The sequence below is a fragment of the Haplochromis burtoni genome, unplaced genomic scaffold (assembly GCF_018398535.1).
Source record: "Haplochromis burtoni strain Fernald_Lab_line unplaced genomic scaffold, NCSU_Asbu1 Contig_124, whole genome shotgun sequence".
In the NCBI taxonomy this organism is placed as follows: domain Eukaryota; kingdom Metazoa; phylum Chordata; class Actinopteri; order Cichliformes; family Cichlidae; genus Haplochromis; species Haplochromis burtoni.
Window position 1 is genome coordinate 957814 of NW_024582485.1, and position 23702 is coordinate 981515.

Genomic DNA, 23702 nt, shown 5'->3' on the forward strand with positions numbered 1-23702 from the left:
GGGGTATAAGTGTGAGTGGGTTTGATTAATATTGCAAATGATATTCATGTACATTCATGTGACAGCTTATTGGCCTCCACTTAACACTCAAGCCCCAGAAAAATAAATTGGATTAATTATTACTAAACCCCTGCACTTTCAGCAACAACACCTATATGCAATTAAAGCTTAGACAAAAAAAATTGTAGATGTAAAACACAGTTACAATTTAACATATTTGTCTCAGTATAAGGTGATGAACATGAAAACATAATTTCTGACCGACCTGCACAGTTAAAGCACCAAATTTAAATCATTTTTCAAAACTTGGTGAAAACGTCTGAGTGCAGGGCTTCGTTTACTTCCACTGCTCCCCGACTAACATTGGAAAGCGCTAATTGTTTAACTTTTACGAACTTGTAATGAGCACTGACTCAGAAATAGACACATGCACAGAGAAAGGGGGGGGGGGGGGAAAAAACACAACAAATGACACAGTTATAGACTTTTGCACCCCCTTGAGCTCCATTTTGCATAAACACTTTTTCTTTTCTCCCCTCGCGGACGGGGGCCAGCAGATAATTTCATTTACATAAAGAATGCAGAGCCAATTACAGAGGGACATATTTGCATTTTATATGAAAAATAGTTGTAGGGCAAATAGGAGGCTGTTTAAAATGCACGGATCGATATTAACTGATGTGCGCTGACACACACACACAAACACACGCACACACCTACACTTTATCCCTTACAACTTCACAAAATAAAAGCTTTTATCTTCCCATAAATAAAAAAAAAATTATAAAAAATCCGAGAGATGTTTTAAACACCTTGATATGCTGTTCGAAGGGAAAATATAACAAATGAAATCATTTAATTTCTCCTCATGTTTTCTTTGCTTTTTGCAAGTTTTGTAGATTTTTTTCTTTTCTGTAGTGCATTATTGGCTCGTGAGCACAGGAGGCGAACTCAGTGAATTAAACGAGTGAATTTGCATTAATCCAGATATGATCGATAATAACATTATTCACGCTGCGAAGTCAAGTTCCACATCACGGCGTACACGATCATTACTGCAACTAAACCTGCAAATAATAGACGAAAATAATGTGATTATCATTCATTCACTTGCTCAAACTTTCCAGCAGCAGCTCCAGTAGGCTATTTTACATTTTCGACCTGATGGAGGATGGGGCCAGGTGGACTCCACTCTGTGTCGAAAAAATAGATTTTTATTTATTTATTTAGGGTTTTTTTTTTGTTAAACATATTTCTATAGCGTGAGGCATCTGTTTTGAGCTGTAGGCTAACTTAACCACCGCTGAATATGGTGTGAGAATAAATATCTATTATAAATAATATAGTATAATATTAGGCTTTATTCATTTTGCTGTAATATTTAGTGTGAAATCGAGTGTTCATATTCAGTTAACAGTGTGTGTGTTTGTGTGTGTGGTTTTTTTTATCAGGCCATACACTGATAAATTGTAGGCCTGCATCATGAACACACATTTGCCTGCAGCTTATTCTTGTTTGTTTCAACCCCCCTTAAAACAGCGTATGTGAAAAGGCCATAAAAGGATCACCCAGCATCATATTGATCACATTTTCTCATATTGGTGAACAGATCAAATGCTGAAATCATTTTTAACTTCATAATGAGCCACATGTATGTTGCGCAGAATCAGTCTTGCAGGTTAATGAGTGCTTCATTCATTCAGCTTGTCTGATTACCAGCTAAATGTGTTGAGTCAATATGGTGGTTACATCTGTGCTCATTTCTACCATTATTATCATCAGGTATATTTTGTTCATTTTCTTCCCATTCAGGTCTCATCTAGCCATACTTATTTAGTTATTGATTATTCACATTGTGATCTGTGTAACGCCAGGTCTCGTGGTAATAATTGATTCTATCGATCAGTTAGGGATGGGAAAGGGGAGAAAAGGCAACAACTGGGGCAAATAGGAAGAGAAAAACAGCGCACTGTCAAAGTGATAAAATATTATTATTCACTAATGAAAGTTTTATTTATAAATTATAACAGGGTAAATTTCACTGAGCTCGTGTGATGTCAAAATTAAATGTTTTTGTTTGTTTATTTTGCAGACGCAAATTGTTACATTTTAGTTATTAATTTTTTCCCTTTGTCTTTTCTAGTTTTCAAGTTATAACTTAGTTATTATGTGCTTTAAAAAAAATACAAACATTGTCAGGCACCTTAGTAAAAACCGGTTAAATAATAAAAAAATTTAGAAAATAATATAAGGAAAGTTGTTGCTTTAATTACATTTGTTAACTCTTTACAAAGTCAGTCTAAAGATGTGCATGACAAGAGCATTAAAAATAAGTCTCAGTCGGCACAAAAACGTCAAAGTTTGATTAATAAGTTTTAAATGTCTGCTTTAAAACTTCCATCTGACACAAAAAAATCAAATAACAGTGCTACCAAAATTTCTGAAGTCAATTTAATAGATAGTTTTTTGTCTACATAGAAAAACCATTATTATTATTATTTTTCTTTTTCAATATTTCCGCTGGTAAATAATGCCAGGTATCTAATAATAAAAACCATCTTTGGCAGCATAAGGAATTTATTACTTTATTAACAACTGTAGTTGTGATTTTTTTAATCGTCTTGTGAAAGCCATATTTGCGTGTCTTGCAGAGGAACAGGTGATATTTGTTTTTTCACCTTTTCTAATGATTTCCATCACATAGAAAATCCCCCACTCCCACATATTTGTCTCACATGGTTTTAGTTTGGATCATATATAAACTAGTTGTAAATAAATGTGCGACGTTTATAGCAAACCCTTCATGGCACATTGTCACTGTCAAGCAAAATAGAAGTGACAGGTAACGGGGGGGCGGTGAAATGAATGAGAAAGTTAGACTTGATGAATGTATATGTGTGAATGTGATGAACAAAACCAACATTACTGATGGAAACTTCAGGTATGAAAACTGAGCTTTTCACACCTGAAGCTTTTTTTGTAATATCCCTGATGAACTTTGTTTCCAGTACGCGTGTTTATGAAGTTGTTTTTTGTCACAAAAAAGATGAAAACTTGTCCACTGTATATTTTTCTTTCAAAATAAGACATGGGGAATATTAACTGTTCTGTAAGTTTTCTTACATATGACAATAAATAACTTGAAAATCAACTTGTGTTTTGTGTTCATTGTGTAGCGTATGCGTGCTGCGAGCTGAAGTGTTTACACACCCACGCAACACTCAAGATTGTAGATGCCACATATACCAGCCATTATCGCGCGCGCGTGTGTATGTGCGCTTGCGTGATTAAATGACGCATGGGTGTGTAGATGAGATGAAAACAAACGATCTAATATGAGAATGAAACCTTGAATCTTCCACCTCATCATCAACAAGAGATTTTTTAAGGATGCATGAATATATGAAATATATATTAATGTCTATGTTTGCAACTGAACAGGCAAAATCTCATGACTTAAGTCACCAGAATGAGAAGGATGCTGCTTTTTGTCGTTTAATTCTTCAGAATAAATTCCTTTTCCCTGAAACAGGCTGCATAAAATCGTCATTTTGGGTGCTTATTTTTTTCTTTTTCACGGCTGCAAAGAGAGCGTCAATATCTCATTCAAAACTGCAACCCTGCGCGTGCGCTTCATCCATTATCATTTACCCATAAGTGATCACGTTTACTCGGTGATTAACCAGAAGATTTGAGAAGGGAGTGTAAGTTGCAGGATGAAAACAAAAACGTTGCTGTATTTTTCTCCTACAGATCAGTGTGGTGGATGTTTGCAGGCCGTCGTGTCCAGCATTCATAGCACGTCCATATCTGCAGACATTTTTTTTCCTAATAAAATATGAATTTATGAATCTTGACAAGCCAGATGCTGGAAATTCATCTGCTCGGGAGAAGCTGTCTCTCTCTCTCACACCGTCCTTAATCAGTGCAACAGAAAATCAGCCGCTTCTGTTCCTTTGACTGATTCTGTTTATTTTCTGCTGCATGCATGGTCATTTTAAGGTCAGGACAATGTCCTTTGACCCCCTGACCTTCCTGCTATTGCATGTTTGTTTTATTGGCGATGGAGGACTGCAGTCATATGTGTCTTTAATGAAACTTCAGTTGCAATCTAAAAAGGCTCAGCATTGGATTTAGATTAAAAAGTCTTTCCCCACCCACCGTATCTATAAAGCAGGCCTTCCTTTGATAAGAGCTGCAGTTAATACTCAAACAGAGCATCCTTCGGTATATTTATTGCCTGTATTGTAATGGGGAAGTTGGGCATCCACCGTTTCTTTTCCCAAGTCCTTCTGAGGGCATCAGCTAAATGGCTGAAATGTAAATGTTTTGGCTGCAGTGTTGCTGATCCTGCTGCCGCTCTCATTGTGAGGAAAGTGACTCTCAGAGCATCAGCTAAATGCCTAAAATGGAAATACGCTTATTATCTGTGATCAAAAGATTTGAAGCTTGAATAAATCAGATAAATCAGGTGGATGAAATGCATTTTTTCATCAGAACTCATTAGGCATAAGACAGAAATATGAGGCTTTTTCAGCATTGTTATGACTATGTGGCTAAATTCAAAACCCAGTGTTGACAAACCCACACCCTGAACATCCTGCTGTGTGTCAGTTTCCCCTCTAGGCCCGCTGCGTAAAAGTTGGGGCGTTTTGCAGCTCGGGTGTCGGCCTGCTTTCTCGGGTTTTCCAGCCACAGCAGGTGAACTTTCACCCCGACCTCCGAGAGGACCTTTTATTTTCGTTCTGTAGCCGTTGACCATTTTTACCTCCAGCTACTTGCCATCCATACACGCATCCCTTCGTGCTTGCTGTGCGCGGGGCGGATCGATAGGGCAGCATCTGCTCCAGGAAGCCCGCGGTCCCACACCGCGCACCGCTTCGCTGTTTCCAAACGCCAGAACTGCTCATCTCTGAAAATTAAACTGACAGACAGATATGATTAGTATGCGCTCTGCCTCCCTGCTTCTGTCTGTCTCCCTGTTTCTCTCTGAGGCCGATTCGCGCGCAAACATGCACGCTCAGGTCTCGCCACACAGACCAGATGTAATTTGCGCATATTGTATGCGCATGCAGGCACTCTCATGTAAACACACAAGTTGCACAAGCCACACCATAAGTGCACAGAGCCATGTATGCAGGCGCGCATTAGCGCGCTCCCACACACAAAACGAGAATAAACTAAAAAAACAAACAAACAAAAAACAAAACAAAAAACAAACAGAAAACAAACAGAAAACCAGGTATTGTAAGATGCCAAATTTACACACGCACGCGCTCTCCGTATTCCCGGCCTGCATTATATGTGTCTACGTGGTGCTGCGACAGCAGCAGGTCGTGGGGCTTCTGGAAAAAAGGGTCGCATTGATCTTCTTTAGGGACTTTCCAGACTGAAGTGTTGGCAGTGTGAGTGAATGGAGGCGCGTGCTGAGTGCTGATTAAGAGCTGAGCAAAACACGAGCGCCACTTGACACCATTGTTTTCCTGAGAGGTAGGATTTACATTAAACCAACACAAGATATTAAGACCAAAAACACAAATCATTTTCTATTAATAGTTTATAAAGAAAATAATAAAAACAAATAAATTGTGGCATGGGTTGAATTTTATACACAACACACTGCTAAATGAGAGATGTTTATATTATTTATTTATTTCTATTTTTTTTTATATTTATTTCTATTTTTCCCCTCAGTTAGTGAAGTGACTCATATAACTACATATTCACTAAAAGGGCCTCCTGGTTCTGCACATATACTTGAAATTATATTAGGGAGGGAAGCACAACCTTTGACAAAATCATGACATTAATAAATGAAAATAGCATTAATAATAATTTCAAAAACAAAAGGCTCGCGTGTTAGCTAGCGTGGTCTCTTTCCGTCTTCGTGATATATTATTTCATACTGACAAAAGGAGCAACAGCATTACTTGTTACATAAAAAGGACAGAACGACATTAGCTGCAGCCAGTGAAATCAATTGATCAGACGCGATAAACAGGCGAGCGCAGCAGAATGACCAGGCTGTGCGCACATAATTCATAAGTTGTGCTTGCAATCAGCTGAAGAAGGCTTAACCTGTGGGGTTATGAGAAAGAGAGCATCTCCACCTCAACGCTTCCCCCGCCTCGTCACACCCACACCCTCTCCCCTCCTCCCCCCGGAGAGAAAGGGTTAATTGGAGTAGGAATTTCATCGCACATCTGTCAGATTTTTAAGGCCGTGACGCACTGAAAGCAGAGAGTCAATGTGAGCAAGGGGGAGGAGGAGGAGGAGGAGAAGGAGAAAGAGTTGGTGGTGAGATCGATGAAGTGGCAGGCAGAGGGAAGAGGAGGAGGAGGAGGAAAATCTCACGAGATAATGAAAGAACAAGAAGAGAGCTGCTAGTGTAGAGCAACAAACGAGGCTAGAACGGGACATTTTTTGGAGTGAAAACCAAAGACTGGGAGAAAAACAAGGACGGAAAGACCGAGAGAGGCTCGTTTGTGACCGCAGATGGTTTGTGGTGTCTGGTTTTAGTGAATGTTACACCCCAGGGCGCAGCGGACCAATTGTGTGAATCTGCAGGCTGCTCGCTGACAGAGTCGGAGAGATGCACAGGACGGACAAGAGTCGCGGACGCGCTCTGAGAAGTGGATAATAAAGGTAGGATTTTGCACGTTTTTGTAAAACCAATACGTGGTGGTGATATATTTTCTGAATCGCCACCATGTGTGATAGTTAGTTTACGTGTCCTACATGTGGAGCGAAAATGCAAAGGAACTGGTCATTTACAGCGCTTCGCATGCGCGCTGTGGGCTGCTTCTGTATCATAACTTTGCATAAGATTCAAAAAGAGCAAAAATATTACATTCCAAGAGAATATTAGGTTGGAGTGAAAAGTGATATCTGTGTTTTCTGGCGCTTTCCGAGGAGTGTGTGTGGCAGAAAAACAAAAGTGCTTTTTAATTAATTTTTTTAAATTATTTGTTGCTCTTGTTGTTGTTTGGGCTACATTTTATTTTCTCTCACTGGGCTGCTTTATTTTTTCTCTGTAACGACTGAAGTTTAAATAAAGCGAATAACAGCGCCTGTCTTGTCTCACGCAGGCACAAAAGCGAGGCTTTTGCCGAGGAACCCAGCTGAGCACCAAAGAGACAAGCAGAGCGCTGATGCACAAGCGAGAATAAAATCTCAGTTAGAGCTCCTAATGTTGTTGCAATCTCGTTTTCCGGGAGTTTGAGGAAGTACTTAACGTTATCAGATAATTAATTAGACACCCTATAAGCCCGGAAATCAATTAATTCACAAATCAATAAATCTATAGTCTGGTGTAACAAGAGACCTTACAGACTGTTGGCCCAGTTGTCCAACAACAATAACAAGAGGAGACCAGCCACACATCACGGCAAGAAATACAACTTTATTTGTTGAAATTAACGATGGATGGGAGTCTAGGGGAGATGTCCCTCCACAGCCACTCTGATCTGGCTCACAGCCAGGATGGCAGGGCTATGCTGCACTCCCGGGACCTTTCAGCTGCTTTCCCCAGGCCTTCCCTTGGGGGCTCCTCCATGTCTCTGGAACCTGAGCCCCGTCCACCAGGCTTCGATCACTCCATGTCAGCACTGGGCTACAGCGGCGACTCCCCATCCAGCTCTGGCAGCACATACACTACCCTGACCCCCCTGCAGCCCTTTGACGACAAGTTCCACCACCACCATCACCATCACCCCTGTCTCCCTGTCAGCAATGTTATTGGTAGCTTTACCCTTATGCGTGAGGATCGAGGCCTCAGCACCAACTTCTACAACCCTTATGGCAAGGAACTGGCCATGTCCCAAAGCCTGTCGCCTCCATCCACAGGATCAGGCCTGGGTTCCTCCATGCATGGCTATGGAAGTCTGGGCAACAGCCCTAATGGTAACGGCAGTCAGATGCTCCCTGGTGGTTATGATGTACATGGAGGGAGCCTTTTCTGCCGAACATCGGATTTTGGCCGAGAGATGTCACCGCCAGGCCTAGGAGGAGGTGATGTTTCAGTGGGGCATCAGCTAAATAAAATGGAGACTCACCAGCATGCCCCAGGCCATCACCCACACATCTATAGCCAGCACTACCAGCCACACCATCACCCGAGCCAGCAGGCCACCAAGATGGGTGACCACCTGCACTCTTCATCGTCTGCTTCATCCTCACCCAGCGAGGGCATGCTGCTGGGCTCACAGGGCAGTGGAGGCAGCACTGGAGAGGAGATCAACACCAGGGATGTGGCCCAAAGGATCATCACTGAGCTGAAGAGGTACAGCATCCCCCAGGCCATCTTTGCTGAGAGGGTTTTGTGTAGGTCACAGGGCACACTGTCTGACCTCCTGAGGAACCCTAAGCCCTGGGGCAAGCTCAAGTCTGGCCGTGAGACCTTTAAAAGGATGTCCCGCTGGCTCCAGGAACCGGAGTTTCAAAGAATGGCCTCGCTCAGGCTGGAGGGTAAGATCTGGCTTTACTCTGTATTTTTTCCACACATACACACATGTATGTTCACACACACACACACACACACACACACACACACACACACACACACACACACACACACACACACAGAGGCTCAAACAGAAACCACAACAACAGACACGCTCACTCTCCTTGTTTTCCCCAAACGCCTCCCTTCTCCGTGTCTTCCAAAAAAAATCTCCTCTCCAGCAATCAGTATGCAGCTCAGGTTGATACATGAGTAAAAGCAAAAGCATCATACTGATGTTTCCCTCCTTCCCACTGCTGTGAATGTACAACCGCTGTGTCTGTTGTCTCATCAGCCTGGGTAATAAGAACTTAGCAGCACATTAAGGTCAGTTTGATCAAGAACAGGCCATATGTGCCGTTCCTTTGTTTACTTTGCTCCCAAACAGTTCCTATTGATTTGTACAGTAGCTACAATAAAAAAAAAACCCACAGACATTTGCCCTCCTCTTAAATGAACCATGAAGATCAGTGTGAGCAGCGATTGGCAATTTAATCGCTTTTGAGCCCACAAAATAATTTGCGCAGATATGCCATTCTGAAGCGATTGATTAATTTCAGCAGTGATTTATATCTGCTCAGCGCCTGACTCAAGTTGAGTTGGCAAGGTAACTGATGCAAATTAGACTTGAGCTTTTGCCAGACACCTTTTATCAACGTTGTCACTGAGGCAATTACTGCGGGGCTAAATACGAATGTTGTTCAGCTCTGAGGCAACTCCTTCCAGGTTTCTCACATGTGGAAAAGAAGATGTTGCTGCTTAAGTGAGGTGCATGTAGTCGTTAGTGCAGAATCACTCAGTCATATGGAAAATTTGACAACAGTTTTGAAAGTTAATAGAATTTAGTTACAAAGTAAAAAAAAAAAGAAAGTTTTTCCCAATGTAAAACACCAGCTTTCTTCTTTTCCATGATTTGCTACATCTTTTCAGTTAAATAAATATCATAATAATAATATTTCATTGTAATTATTTCTTGCTTTTTATACAGATTTCATGGCAAATTTTAATTATTACTAATATTATTTTTTAAAGGCACATTACAGTGTGCTGCTTGCCATTTAATATTCTTTGGGGATGTGGATTCAAGACGTGACAGCACGCCATACAGTGCCGTGTTACAGTGTTGTCCCTCCACAGGGACCTAAGGCCCATCTGATACACGCAGCACAGAAAGAGATCCAAGTGAACGCGGTAATATGAGATGAGCATAGACGAGTGTCTATCTGCAAGTGGTCGGCTCACTGCGGGGGTCTGTGAGCTGTACGTGTGTGTGAGCCTCCCCACTTGATCACCGCTTCTTTCGTTTCTGTTGGCAGCTCGACTGATTAAGCCGAGCAACACAATAGGGTTCATAGGTAATGATTGTGCGCTCTTGCAATCCCTTCACAATTATTGATCTTTGATTGTTCAACTCTGAGAGCACATGTGTACATCCTCCATTCAGCAAAACGTTAGCGCAATCACAACCGAACCTCTTTTCTAAAGATTAGTTATCTTGGGTTTTGCTCTGTAATTTGACCCAATCGCCGTTTGATTAATCCCATCCCGTGATGTGTGAATGCTTTGTACGCAAAACACCTATTATCTCCCCCACGAAAAGGCAAATCTTCATCATGATAAATCAGCCCTTTGTTCTTTGGAGCAGATTTAATCATCGTTCTTTCTTTATGTGCAGCATCCTTGTTTCTTCATTGTCACAAACACAAACATTATTTTTAACGAGTCAGACCGCCAAGTCCGAGCAGCCGATCAATCAGACTCATAAAAAATTAAAGTCCCTACACAGAGAAGCGTACTAATGTTTGACAATGCTCCTACTCTCTCTCTCTCTCTCTGCTCTCACACTCTCTGAAATTGCATATTTAGTTCTTGGCAAAGCCACAATTTGGACAGCTCGGCACTTTTCTACATAACCTACTTTCCGAAGGGGGTTGTTGTGTTTTCCCCCCCCTGGCCAACCCCCTTTTGTTTAATTACAAGCCTCTATTGATTTCCATGGGAAAGAGCAGCACGCTTTGCCCACACACACCTCGGCCGCATCGGCAAATCGAGACTGGAATTAGAATGCGCGGTGCCCTGTGCTCCCCAGTCTGAAGATAGCTCAAGTGCTCTCTGCTTCACGCCTCAAGTTTTAAGATGATCCTCCTTAATGCAGCACTTGCTTAAATACATAGAAGGCCCTTTAGTGTCAGCCAGAAGCACTGTTATTTCCATAACGTCTCTTCTATAGAGGGCTGCAGAGCTCTCTCCAAAGCTTGACGCACCGTAATTATGGAATTTAGTTGCTGCCATTTTGTATTTTCATATGTCTTTTTTGCAGAAACCTTTTGGTAAAAATGCTGTGATCCCTGGGATTTATCTGCAGTATCTTGTGTGTGTGTGTGTGTGCTGTATGGATTACTGCACTGTATATGAGATGCATCTCCAGCCCAACCTCAGGCTGTGGAGGAGGCAATCAGGATTTAGTCAGAGAAGAAGGCAGGATAAAGACCACACAGCCTTGCTCTGACACTTAAAGTCAAGGAGGGGGGATCAGAGACTATAACTTTAAAGATGATGGCCGAAGCCCTTGACTAAAGGTCTAAATGAATAAGAAAGGTCAATGCGGTTTACGTGTCAGCTCCAGTGCCCGCACCACCCCCACAGTAATGAAAGCCACAAAGCCTTGTCCACCGCTCGCTGCGTACAGTTCACGTTTTGCTAGCGAGGCTCAAAGGTCAAACCCAATGCCATTTGCATATCAGGAATTGCAAACAGGCCGGCGTGACCTTAGCTGTGCAACATCAAACAAACAGGGTTGTTGTTTTTGTTGTGTTGTTTTTTTTTTTTTTATCTGACTCTTGCAGCTCCCCCCACTCTGGCGCTGAAGGGGTTAACCAGCCTCTGTGGGTCGAGGAGTCTGAGCTGCACAGATTTAATCAATAATTTCTATCAGCCCCTGGCCCAAGAAATCAGCAGGGGGTGGGCTGGGGCTGGGTGGGGGGTGGGGGGTGTGGAGGGAGAGGACAGGGAGGGGAGTGGTGGTGGTTGTGAGGGGGGGGCTGAGACGCCGGGGGGTAGGGAAAGGGCTTTCGATCACGTTTCAGCAACACGAGACAGGGGCATACATCATGATTAGGGGCTGTTCCCACGATCATAAGAAGCCTATAGGGGAATATTTATGTCTCCAAGAGTAGCCCCGGTGCTGGGGATTTATAGCATGGTAATTGTGAGCCTTTTGCACATGATTACAGCATAAGGAAGCATTTACTTAATGGTCGGCGTTATGATCGTCAGTAAGGGAGAGAGCTGAGGATAGGATGGCGGCGAGGAGGAGGAGAGCGGCAGGACACGGCAGCTCCTCCAACGAGCCATAAATCCACGCTACAAGCGAGCTAGCCAGCACTATCATGTCATTCCTTTCATTACTACATGAGCTCAGAGTGCACCACTGTATATACATTCCATAGCTGCAGCTCACATCCCAACACCCCCAACCCTGAAATATTGACCGTGGTGATGGTATAACTCATATGAAGAATGCAGCACAAATACTATATATATATATATATATAATTTCACTTGTGGTGATATTGACATGTTGCTGACATCTCGGCCTGTTCAGATTTTAATGAGACGTGGTTCGATAACTCAGAAATGCAAACGAGCTCTGGATGCCTAAAAGCTAACAGGCCCCTGTAATCTCAAGTTGACAAGAGTGCATCCCCAAGTCAAAACACTTCCTTCGGATAATGATTTTAGAGGAGAATGTTCACAGGGAATTCATGGGGAGATTTATTCATGTCCAGTTGAGTACTTAAGTTTCAGAAACTCAGCTGGATGTTAGAGCAATCAAAGCCAGACGGTGCGAACACAGCACACACACACACACACCACACACCACACACAAACACACACACACGCACAAACACCCGCACAAACACGCACACACACACACACACACACACACACCCTTTAGACCTGCGTCTAATTCTGCTGTTGTGATTGCACTCTGTGAAAAAAAAGATGGCGGTGGGGTCACACTTTTTCCTAAAGCGCTCTGCTAATGAGAGAAATTTGCCACTGTGCGTTTGAAGAGTGAAAAGACAGTCATACAGTTAACATCAGCAGCACCCCTCAGTATGTGAGATGTTTCTCAATGGGAAACTGTGAGCCAATCAATTGGACGCGTCAGTGCTGTTGTGAGAGCAAAAGGCAGCATCTGTGTTTTATATAATGTATGTTTGCAGCGTGAGTTGGGTTGTGTTTCTCCGTGTGTTAGGGTTTGAAATATTGGATCTCAAGGTTATTGCGAGCTGAAATCTCCATATAATCACATATTTTTTTTGTCAATAATAGAACTCCATACATATTTCTCTGTGTTTTCTTAATATAAGTAAAAAAAAAATCTGCCTGTGCAGCAGGATTATTTCAACCAGCTTCAACACGAATACAGCTTATTCCTCTCTTGCTTGAAAAATGGTGTGTGTTAAATCTCGAAAAGAAAGAAAGAGTTTCTCTTTTCTTGCAATAAAAATGACACGTTTGTTACACTGAGGGCTGTTTTGGTTGGCTAAATGCTCAAAAAGCCCAAAGAGCATGTGTAACCCCAGCATCTTATCTTTCTGAGATCGAGAAAGCTTCTGACACAACATGCCAAATAACATGCATATCTAATATCATACCTATTAGAAGAATTCATATTTTATACCCCCCCTGAAAAAAACCCCACTCTCTATATAGGCACTAATCCATCTGTCCTTGCTCATTTGTGTGTGTGTGTATTTGTGTCTTTGTGTTTTTTGTGCACGTACACCAGTGTGCTTACACTTAGAAATGCATTTGATACCATCAGCAAAATAGTCGCCCAGCAACCGCACAGTGCTGATTGAAACCTCTTAAAAGTGTGCATTTAGGTAATTGCACGACTCCCCCAAATATGTTTTAGCCCACTTAAGGCTTCTAAATGCCCTGGGCAATGCCGACTCTGCTTGTTTCACTCACCCCTGATGTAACCTGCCTTTAATAGAAAATAAATTAGTTCCCCCTAAAGTGATTATTACTCACTCACTGCCGCCACATGTAAATGACTTTTATGAGAAACTAATGATGTTGAAGTGTCCACTAAGGGAAAGGAAAGAGTGGAAGTGGAGGGAGATGGTTAGAGAAAAAGAGCGGGATGAAGGGTGGGAGGGAAGGGAGGAGAAGTTGGCTCGGTACACAAAGGCAGAGGTTGGTGTTGTGTTTCCTGTAAATACAGAATTACAGCGTGTTAGAGGTGAAAGGTTCAGCGATGGATATGCAGAGGAACATGCAGCCTGAATTCAAAATGCTCGTCTGATTCTCAAAATGGATCTGAGCTCAGCCCACACGCATCAGGCTATTTTTCTCTCTCACTAAACAAAACTGTTCTTTGCACTCTTTTTTTCCCTTCAAAATAAATTTCAGACTTTTTCGCGAGAAAATATCGATTATATAATTGGGCGGGCTGCCGCAGCTAGAGTGGTGTTTAACCCAGACCCCGGGATTTTATTTTGTGGTTGTTGTACGCAAGACTTAGATTAAAAAAAGAATCACCAGAAGACTTAACTGTTACTGTAGATTGGATTTGGATAACTTTGATACTGGACAAATGCTGCTAAAGCTTTTTATCTTCTGAGGACTAAAGATGCAGAAATATACGGATGTTAAATAAGGGAGAGTCTAAGAGGGACAAAACGTGACATTTGATGTGATGAAAGGTTATATTTCAAATTTTTAAGGGGAGAAATTTGATATACATCTGTTTTTGTGTTTGAATTCAATTTTTGTTTGGAAGATATTGCCATTATCAGTGCAACACCAGATTTAGTTTGTCTCCAGGCCATATCTATGTAAAAAATTAGACCATTTTCCAAAATGTAATTAAAGGGAATAATGAAAAACATCATGGAAGACTTCAGGACTTTGGTCTGGATGTAGTTATATGTTTTTTTCTCCCTAGCAGCTTACAGCAGCTCACTGGTAATAAGATGTGATAGGTTGAACATCTTGATTCCTTTACTGCACAATGAAACAAGTTGCTGATTCATCTCTTTTAACTAATCAAAGTTGCTTAGCTAATCTGTTTTCTTTCAACAAATCCACTTTCCCACAGCTTAATCCATTTGTCCTAGTTAGCCAGCCAGTCTGTTAGCTAACCTGCTTCCCCTTTCCTTTTTTTAATTTATCTTTTACCCATCTGCCTGCAGCCTGCAAGCGTAAGGAACAGGAGCAGAACAAGCTGGAGCGCAACCAGGGCCCGAAGCGCACCAGGCTGGTGTTCACAGACCTGCAGCGGCGTACGCTTCTGGCCATCTTCAGGGAGAACCACCGCCCAACCAAAGAGCTCCAGGTCACCATTGCCCAGCAGCTGGGCCTGGAGCTCTCAACTGTCAGCAATTTCTTCATGAATGCCCGCCGACGCAACCTCAACAAGTGGGCAGACGAGGGCCGTCCTTCTTCCACCGGTTCCTCGGGCTCCAGCATTTCCTCCTCCGCAGTGTCCTGCAGCACGGCGTGATGCTAGACCGTCGCGGAGGTGCGGTGAGGAGGGCGCTGAGGGAGCAAGGGGGCACATAGACTGGTCTAGGCAGAGATCAGCCGTAATAAATGTCCTCCTCGTTATCAGAAGGAGAGATGGAGCCAGCTATTATAGATGAGTTTATGAAGATGAAGCATTTTTCCCAAACCAAAGTTAATTGCTCCCTTGAAAAGGAAGGGGCAATGCTTAGTGATATGATTGCAAGATGTGAGGTCTTGCCTGTATAGTCAAGGGTGCAAAGATGATTTGACTCAAAGAAGAGTCACACCCTTACATAGACACCATCTCATTGCATTATTTTGATTATGTAGATTAGAGATAATGAGGGTATTGCAAATCAGGAGGAAGCATATTTTGGTGTACCTTCAAATCTTTTCTCATCTCTCCAAACGTGAAGAATCAAGAGGTGTCGTTCGCTCACATCTGGAGAGCTTCATTGTGTAACTTCCTAATCAAGTGATCGCCATCATCCGAAGACATTAATCCTTCCCCGATGTTATTGTAGTCCCTTTATTCCTCCAGAATCAAGGTGAAAGAGGAAGAAGAGGCATTTTTTTTAAGTCCTCATTTTTTTTTCTTGGAGAACTGAATGCCCTTTTCTTAGCATGTGTTTCCATGGTAATGGTTCCCAGGACTGTATGGCGTTGTTCCAAGCTTGGAGCCTGGAATAATCAGGAGGGTTCTGTAGCGCCTGTGACTCCCAATTGTCAATCATTTCCCATCAACAGGAGCCTCTTCTGTATTGTGTCAAGACGGTCCCACCTCGAATGAATCAGAGTTTTCAAGGGGGAATCGCGGCACATCTCACCGTATGCCAGGACAGAATCGATAAACACAAGTAGGACACAGAAACAGACTTGTTGGTGCAACCGTCTAGCTTTAAGACTCTCACTGAGCTTCCAAATTAAAGCTCCACAGCCATTTTTTTGGACTCCAAATCAAAAAGAAAAAAACCAAAACACACACACAAAAAAAACGAAAACAAAAACAATTTGAACACAAAGGCTCTCTGGAGAAGAGGTACACCTGACACAATGTATAGTGACATTGTAGTATTTTTTCCACTCATTTCCAAACAACTGTATACTCCTCCATTACAAAATCTTTTTTTTTACAGATGTCTAGAAAATGGAGGAATGTGATTCTTTCCAATGTTTTTGTACAGATTTCAAGCACATCGCTCTATTTATAGTAACACGTTGGAAGTGTGGGGCAGTTTGTTTCAGCCCTGCTGACGTACAAGGTCATTTTTTTGGTCCACAAAGGAATGGCTTTAACCATGCCTCCTTATAGCCAATAGATGAATCAAACCAAGAACTTTTCAAATGCAATTAATGATCTGATCAACATATTTATTACTGCATTTGTGTATTTATTGGTTTCCCTTTTTCTTTCCTTTATTTATTTGGTTATTTATTTATGCTATCTATATACTGTAAGTATTTATTTAACAATGCTCTGTATGTCTGTGTGAAACTGAAAACTTTTTGTGATGGGCACTTTTAGCTGTAGAATCCCATCGTAATACCAAAGATTAACATTGCCTCCCTGAATGTACGGCCTGAATCCCTAAACCCAGTACCCGATCCACCCGGATCCAGCCCGACCCACCCAGTGATGTTACGTATCTCTCTATCTTTAAGGCCTGGCCCTTTTTGTTTTCTTTGTTTTGTTGTAGAATTATGGGGAATTCTTTACTCTTGCAAATGTCTCTGCTGTCAGCTCTTAACGCCAAGGCCAAAGCTTGTTTGAATGTTGTGATAATATTTATAATTAATAATACTATCAATAATGACAATAACAATAATAACAAAGATGATGTGGCATCCCATAGGCTCACAAGTTGCTTGTAAAGTTGTGTTCAGACCAATACCATCTGGCAGAGTGCGTAATGTGTCTGGGGACCCACTTAAAGCACTGTCTAATGTTGCGTAAGTCCTTCGGGGTCACGCGCAAACATGCGTACTGTGCATCTGCCTGGGGAAATGCATGGTTATGACCCCCCCACCCCGCCCAATCTCCCTCACCTAACCCCTTCCCCAGTGCAGTGCAGACACTACTGTCTATGTCCTTCTCAGTGTGATCTCACCGTCCTCCACACGCAAAGGCTTCTGCTAGTTGTCTCAGTTCCAAGACGTTTAGTAGGGTTCACTCCTGACTCCTCCCGTGTTTTCCTCAACTTGAATTGAGATACTGGAGTTTTTTTCTGGGTTTGTTTGCTGTCCAATGTGATTCTTAAAGGGTGTTCCTCATCTTCCGGGGAATTGGATTTATGTACCCGTGGTTTTTAAGGTCTTTTGAAGGTTTTTCCCATTCTCGTTTTCTGGGAATCTTTAATTTCTTTTGTAAGATTCTTTAGTTTTATGACCTATGCCCTCTGCCATCCAAAGTTCAGTGTTTGAGAAGTCTTAGATTTTGTTGTAAGGCTTGTGGGGCTTGTCCCTGACCCTGTAAGAGCTTCATGGATCTTTCCAAATCATTTGGAGTTTTGGCGTTTGTTCTAGGTCCTCCTTCCTTACCTGGATTTTCCATTCTGAGTAGCGGGTGCTGAAATCAGGAGAAGTCACCCAAGATTTAATTTTCTCACTCTCGACTAAATGCTGCCCAAGTGTGGCAAAGCTAGATTTGCCGTTTTCAACATTGACTCTTTCCCTGTCTCATTTTCTCTCCCTTTCTCTGTCTTTAACGTTGTAAGAGGCGGATTGCCGGGGCCCCCTTCACAGCGTGCACTTGAAAGACGGGTGGTCATGAAAGAGGCCATCGACTTTTTCGTGGACTTCAAAGGGGAGGCTTTTTTCATCCCGTCTCCTCTCTGGGTATCTGGTCTGGGGTCTGCTCTTGGCCAGACCTGTGGGCTTTAGGGGGCATTCAAAAAGGGGTGGGGGGAGATCAGAGAGGAGGCTGAATCGTCCAGAATGAGGATGGTGGTAGCAGTGTGTGCGGAGAAGTAGGAGGGGGGGTTGTTTGAGGAACAGGAGGTGTTGGAGTAGTGGGGCATAGAGCTGAATTAAACTTTAATGAGCAACAATTGTAAGCATGCTGAGAGCTACGGGGGGTGGCAGTGGGGTTGTGTGGCTGTGTCTGTACAGCGGTGAAAAAATTAAAAATAAAAGAGCTTGAAGGCTCTTCTGCTGATCTCTGCCCACTGCTGTCATTGTATCAAAGCTGAGGTGACACCTTTCAGGTTTTTCTTTGTCTCTCTGACTGCGAGTCTAAAATGGAGACAGTGCTTTTTGTATTGAGCCACCCTCTGCTCCGTGTCAAGCAGGGAAGCTCTTCCCTTTCTGTACAGAGGGTAGGCGGGAGGGAGGAGTGAATCCAGTTGGCTGCTGCAGGTGATCCGCATTGCCATTTTAGCCTGCGGCACCCCCTAGTGACTTTTCTAGAAACTTGACCCTGAGACAAGCCTGGCAGCCGAGGCCATTGCAGAGCAATTCTTAGGAGCGCGTTAATAATGAGATAGCAGAACTGAAAGCTGACATATACTTTCAGAATAAAAAATTTAAAAAGACCAAAAAAGTACTGTTTTTGATAACGTTTGAACGAAAAAACAACCAAAGATCAATGAGTAACTGCTGAATCATTATGTAATGTAGGTAGTTTTAGCAGTTCCTCATCAGAGCTACCGTAGCACTCAGAGGATTCAAAAAAGCACCAGTGGGGTTCCGTGTGCTGGTTATTTATGTTGCATAAATCAGTATTATGTTGAGCTGGAACTGAGAAACTGACATGAAGCAGTGTCTTCAGATGAAAGTCTTTTGACCCCAGTGTCTCCCCCTCTGTCCCTGTCTTCTCCCGTGTGCGTACATGAAGACTTTACCCATCTACCTCAACTGTGTGAGATGTTGTGTGGCAAAAATGTTCCTTAACCAAAGAATCCATTCTGTCAGGGTGTCTGTCTATCTATCTATCTATCTTGTCTGTTCATCAGTCTCTTCTTCTTCATGCCTTTTACTTCTTCAAACCAAATGTGCTGGAATCAATCTGTGAAGGGGCTGAAGGAACCCCCTGTCCAGCCAAAGCTCAAGTCGAGTATGCTAGTGTCCCATTGATCCATGTTCTGTATATAAATAAAATCATTCTCAAGACCAAAAAAGAAGGAGGTGACAATCCAAGCAAGGAGGATCTTGCTGTAATCAACGTTGCCTGTTCCTTGTTTTCCAAAAGCTAGAATTATGCGAATTGCTGTAATAGAAAAAAAAAAAAAACCCCAAATCAAGCACTCATCCTAACATAAAAAAAGATCAGAGGAGACAGAAGCTATTTTTCCACATTTGTAAGCCACCCCTCCCACCTGTTTTTTTTTTCAAAATGTTTAGTGTAGTTGAAATACTGTTCAATCCCACTGTTGTAAGTAGGAATTAATAAGATCCATACAAAAAGCTTTAAACGGGAAAGAGCTGAGGGAAATATCTGACTGAGTCTGACTTTCCCCAGCTTGGACTCGACCCACCATGCTTTATTGTGCCATTCTTGTCCATGTGTTAGACTTACTAATGAATGTGGCTAACCAACCAAAGGCTTTAAAAAAAGATATACAAAACTTTAAACGTCAATCATGGTGGGACATTTTGTATCAACAACTAAAGAAAATCCCTTTGAATACCTCATGTGAAAATTGTTTGTTGTGATGTTGCACTAAAAAAAATAAAAATGACTCATTTGTAACCCAACACTGCAGTCTGTTGACTTTATCCTGACCTTGTTCAAGATGTTAGCAGGAAAGATATCTGGGTTTTAAAGGCCAACACCAGTAGCTGCTCTGAAATCTGATTTATTTTTTATTTTGTCAAAAAACAAGAAAACACACTTACGAAACCAAGGCTTCCTTTTAAACGTCCTTTTTGTTTAACGAAAATGCTGTATAACATGCACATTTTAGTACTCAACCAGTTAAAACCCTCAACATCCCAGGCATGTTTACATAAATACATATCCCCCTTTTGTCAGGTCTGTGATGGCAGACTGTGTGGAGAGTGTGGACCCAATTGCAGAGTAAGGAGGACTGCAGTCAAAAATGAAAGTGAGCTTTTTATTTTTGACTGCACAAAATACAACCAAAGCAAAAGGGAGACTAAGATTAAATCAACAAAAACTAAACTGTGAAAAACAACTAAACACAAGGTACCTGGAACAAGAAAACCTGAGACTTGAAACATGACGGATGATGAACATGACCAGGATCTGACGAGGGACAAAGGGACAAACTCACACAATAAAGATACACAAAGGCAAAAGAGAGGGAACGAAACAGAACTAACTAAAAGTAATTAAGAACCAGAAATCTAAATGATTAAACCAGGAAACTAAGTAATACCAGAAAAGGGCTAAGAAACATAAACCACTACCATCGTTAGAAAACAAGGCCAAAAGTCCAAAGACATAAACGCAGTAACAGACACAGCACCATGACACCCTCAAAGTTAAATATTATGATTCCATGTTCATTATTTTGTGAATAAGGAACCAGATTTTTGGAAAATGTTTTATTTTTACATTGAGTCTGATTATATAATATAAGTGTCAACAACAAAGCAGCAGTACATGTTGTGTTGTGAATTTAATCTTAATCTCACTTATGTCATAAAATATACAGTAGTCCAGCGCTAAACATCCAGTACATTCACAACTTTTTACCACAGATATAGAAAGATTTTTAATTAAACCTTGTAGCCTTGAACAGATGTCTATACTTCTGGTAACCCCCTGATTTAGTAGTTAATGCTAACCAAAGTAAACATTGGGGGATAAATATTTTTCTTTAACTTGTGAAAAATCAAATCTTTTAAAGCAATTGCTGAACCTTACCTTTCAAGGAGAAAAGTAGTTTGAACTTTGATATGCGGGTATACCAAAAATGTGTGTACTCACACACAGAGATACACACATTAGCATTTCCACAATGTCACACGCCAAAGATAGTCAGTGATGATGATTCCTCCTCAAGATATAATTTTTCAAGAGAAGCACCAAAAAGTGTTAGTTTGAAGCTGTAGTTTTTGAAGACTTAATAAAAAAGTCATAAATGATATATTCATTTTGCAAGAGATTCATTTCAGTTCCCTCTGTAGTTACATGACGGGGTAGCAGGCATCCAGAGCAATGCCACACTGATCATTCTGGTTGCGTGCCATCCGGATGTATCCCTGATCTCCGAAGGAAGTTCCCCAGCTGGAGAGTATAAAATAATGAATTATCAGATAAATGTAATTAAATGTTTTGAAACTTCACATTTTGTTATTGATGTATTAAGTCATTCTTATCTTGTTTTTTTAATGTTTTTATTAAAAAAGAAAACAAAAGAAGATAAAACCAGGTCCAGTGGATGATTAAATGCTTGTTCATATGAATTCTAAAAATGAACTGACTTCAGCAGCTGGTACATTTGTTTTTTCATCTTTGAATAAACATTAACAAAACTGTCTTTCTTCCTACTTTTACATCTAACTCAGTATAGTTTATGTTTAAGTATTAACAAAGGACAGGGATGTCATATGAATGGATGTGTCCATTAGTCGAACCTCAGATACAGGAGGAACAATGCATTTTTTTGTCCTGGTCGTGGAACACTTGACCAGCTCTTGGTCTGCAAAGCCGGCAATAAGTTGGACTTGTTCCTGGTGGGTGGTGGGCTTTGCCAGGGCAGCCCTTAGTCACCTATTCTGTTCATAATTTCTATGGACAGAATTCCTAGGCGTACCCAAGTGGCAGAAAGCTTTCACTTTGTGGTCTCAGAATGTCATCTCTGCTTTTTGCAGATGATGTGGTTCTGTTGGCTTCATCGGGTGATGGCCTCCAGCTCGCCTTGGAATGGTTCACAGCTGAGTGTGAAGCTTTGGGAATGAGAATCAGCACCTCCAAATCTGAGGCAATGGTCCTCAGCCAGGAAAAGGGTGGAGTGCCCACTCCGGGTCAGGGACAAGTTCTTGCCCCAAGTGGAGGAGTTCAAGTACTTGTTCACGACTGATGGGAAAAGGGAGTGGGAGATCGACAGATGGATTGGTGCTGCGGCTGAGTGATGCGGACGCTGTATCGGTCTGTTGTGGTAAAGAGAGAGCTGAGTGTAAAAGCAAAGCTCTCAATTTGCCGGTCAGTCTACGTCCCTACCCTCACCTATGGTCACTAGATGTGGGCAGTGACCGAAAGAACGAGATAAAAGAGGCAGAAATGGGCTTCCTCTGAAGGGTGGCTAGCCTCCCTCTTATAGGGTGAGAAGTTCAGCCATCCGGGAGGGGCTCAGAGTAGAACCGCTGCTCCTCCACAACAAAAGGAGCCAGTCGAGGTGGTTCGGGCATCTGACAAGGACGCTACCTGGGTGCCCCCCTGGGTGAGGTGTTCGGGGCATGTCCCACTGGGAGGAGGCCCTGGGGCAGACCCAGGACACTCTGGAGAGATTATATCTCTCGGCTGTCAGTTTTTGCGTGTTGATGATATGTACTTTTTTAAAAAGCCTGACTTCTCTCTTTCACTTCTTATTTGTCTTCTAGAGTCCTCCAGTATGCACCACATTAGTGAACAGATGGTGGAAGACAATAAAGGCCCTGTCCATGAAATCACTTTGTATATAAAAGCCAGATTCAAGAGAAATCAGTGAAAATGTCTCACCTGTTCTTTATGAGCCAGTAGTCTTGTCCATTAAGAGTGCCGTAGCCCACAGCTAACACAGCGTGATTCACATTCTGAGTGCATGATGGGTCATTATACACTCCTGAAATTATAAGAAGAAATGATCAATCTGATTAAAATTTTCTAAGCAGCCATAAATAATAATTTCCAGGAAAACTGAACTCAAATTTGTCTTCTAAAAAACAAAAAAACCTCCTTCATCCTCCAAACATTTTAAAACTGTTTTTCCATTTACTTTGCATCTGATGAGGTGTATCTTACCACTCCTATATAAAATAAACGTGGGCCGCCTAGCATCAATTCCCACTGAAATGGGTCCAATGGTAGCAAGACCCTGCTTCAGAGCATTCTCGTCCCCTTCAGGCAGACACTGGTAACTGGAGCAGTTGGCAGCACGGGTTGCTGGGTTGTAGTGGCACTGATCATCCTGAAGTTAAAGAAAAAAATGTTAAAGGATCTGATGCAGTCAGGAAAGAACTTCATACACATTAAAAAAATCTAAAAATATTCTTGTTTTACAACATACAGGGTTGCCCTATGGCAGAATTGGAGAATTGGGAGGGACACCAACAAATTGAAAATATATTCATTAACTAGGTTTTTGAACTCAGTTAAAATCACTCCTTTAGTCTTGTAGGCTCTCCATTGATTGGACTGCATCTCACTTCTCAAAGGAATAAGTCAGTGGTGTCATAATTTGCACTTCAGGACAAAAATAAACCTAAAGACTGTTGCAAACTACATAGATATTGTCATAATTTCCATGCTTGATATTTTTGGTAAGGATAGTCACTGAGTATTTCACATTACAAAGTTCTTGTTTTGTTTTTGTTTTTTCATTTTTTTTTATTTTTATTTTCTTTTGGCTAAATTAAAAACATTGCCACCCCCGCGAGGCTGGAACAGTCTGTTGAATCGTCTCAGAACTGGCCTCCTCCACACAAACAACAGCGAACTACATAAAGCCTGGAGGACAAACATGTTGTCCGCTCCGATTAATTTATTGTTGCTCCAAAGAGACGTTAACAGCTGACC

The 23702-nt window shown here is 41.9% G+C and overlaps 2 protein-coding genes across 6 annotated transcripts in view; one reads left to right on the forward strand and one right to left on the reverse strand.

Moving 5' to 3' along the window:
• LOC102288786 (HORMA domain-containing protein 1) overlaps positions 1-19710 on the forward strand; it is a 48211-nt gene extending 28501 nt beyond the window's left edge. For 4 of the 5 annotated variants that reach the window (XM_005929469.3, XM_005929474.3, XM_005929473.3 and 1 more), the window contains exon 16: positions 14710-19710. In XM_005929469.3, coding sequence (XP_005929531.1) covers positions 14710-15020 — 311 coding nt within the window. In that variant the 3' untranslated portion in view covers positions 15021-19710. Of the gene's footprint in view, positions 1-6035; positions 6646-7088; positions 8467-14709 lie in introns of those variants that run through there. The other variant, XM_005929470.2, reaches the window with a different exon arrangement.
• LOC106633330 (cathepsin S) lies at positions 19708-23327 on the reverse strand. The gene is made up of 4 exons (XM_042223972.1): positions 23289-23327; positions 22929-23094; positions 22647-22749; positions 19708-21212 (listed from the first exon to the last, which is right to left on the reverse strand). The coding sequence occupies exons 1-4, from the start codon at positions 23325-23327 to the stop codon at positions 21113-21115; spliced, it is 408 nt and encodes a 135-aa protein (XP_042079906.1). The 3' UTR covers positions 19708-21112.
• Positions 23328-23702: the final 375 nt, after the last annotated feature.

What these genes read in the sequence shown, in the direction of transcription:
- LOC106633330 (XM_042223972.1), bottom strand. Translation starts at nt 23,327, where the DNA reads ATGCAGTCCAATCAATGGAGAGCCTACAAGACTAAAGGA. An exon ending in GAGCCTACAAGACTAAAGGA is followed by an intron (nt 23,095 to 23,288) that starts GTGATTTTAACT and finishes CTTTAACTTCAG; the next exon opens with GATGATCAGTGCCACTACAA. An exon ending in TACTGGCTCATAAAGAACAG is followed by an intron (nt 21,213 to 22,646) that starts GTGAGACATTTT and finishes TATACTCTCCAG; the next exon opens with CTGGGGAACTTCCTTCGGAG.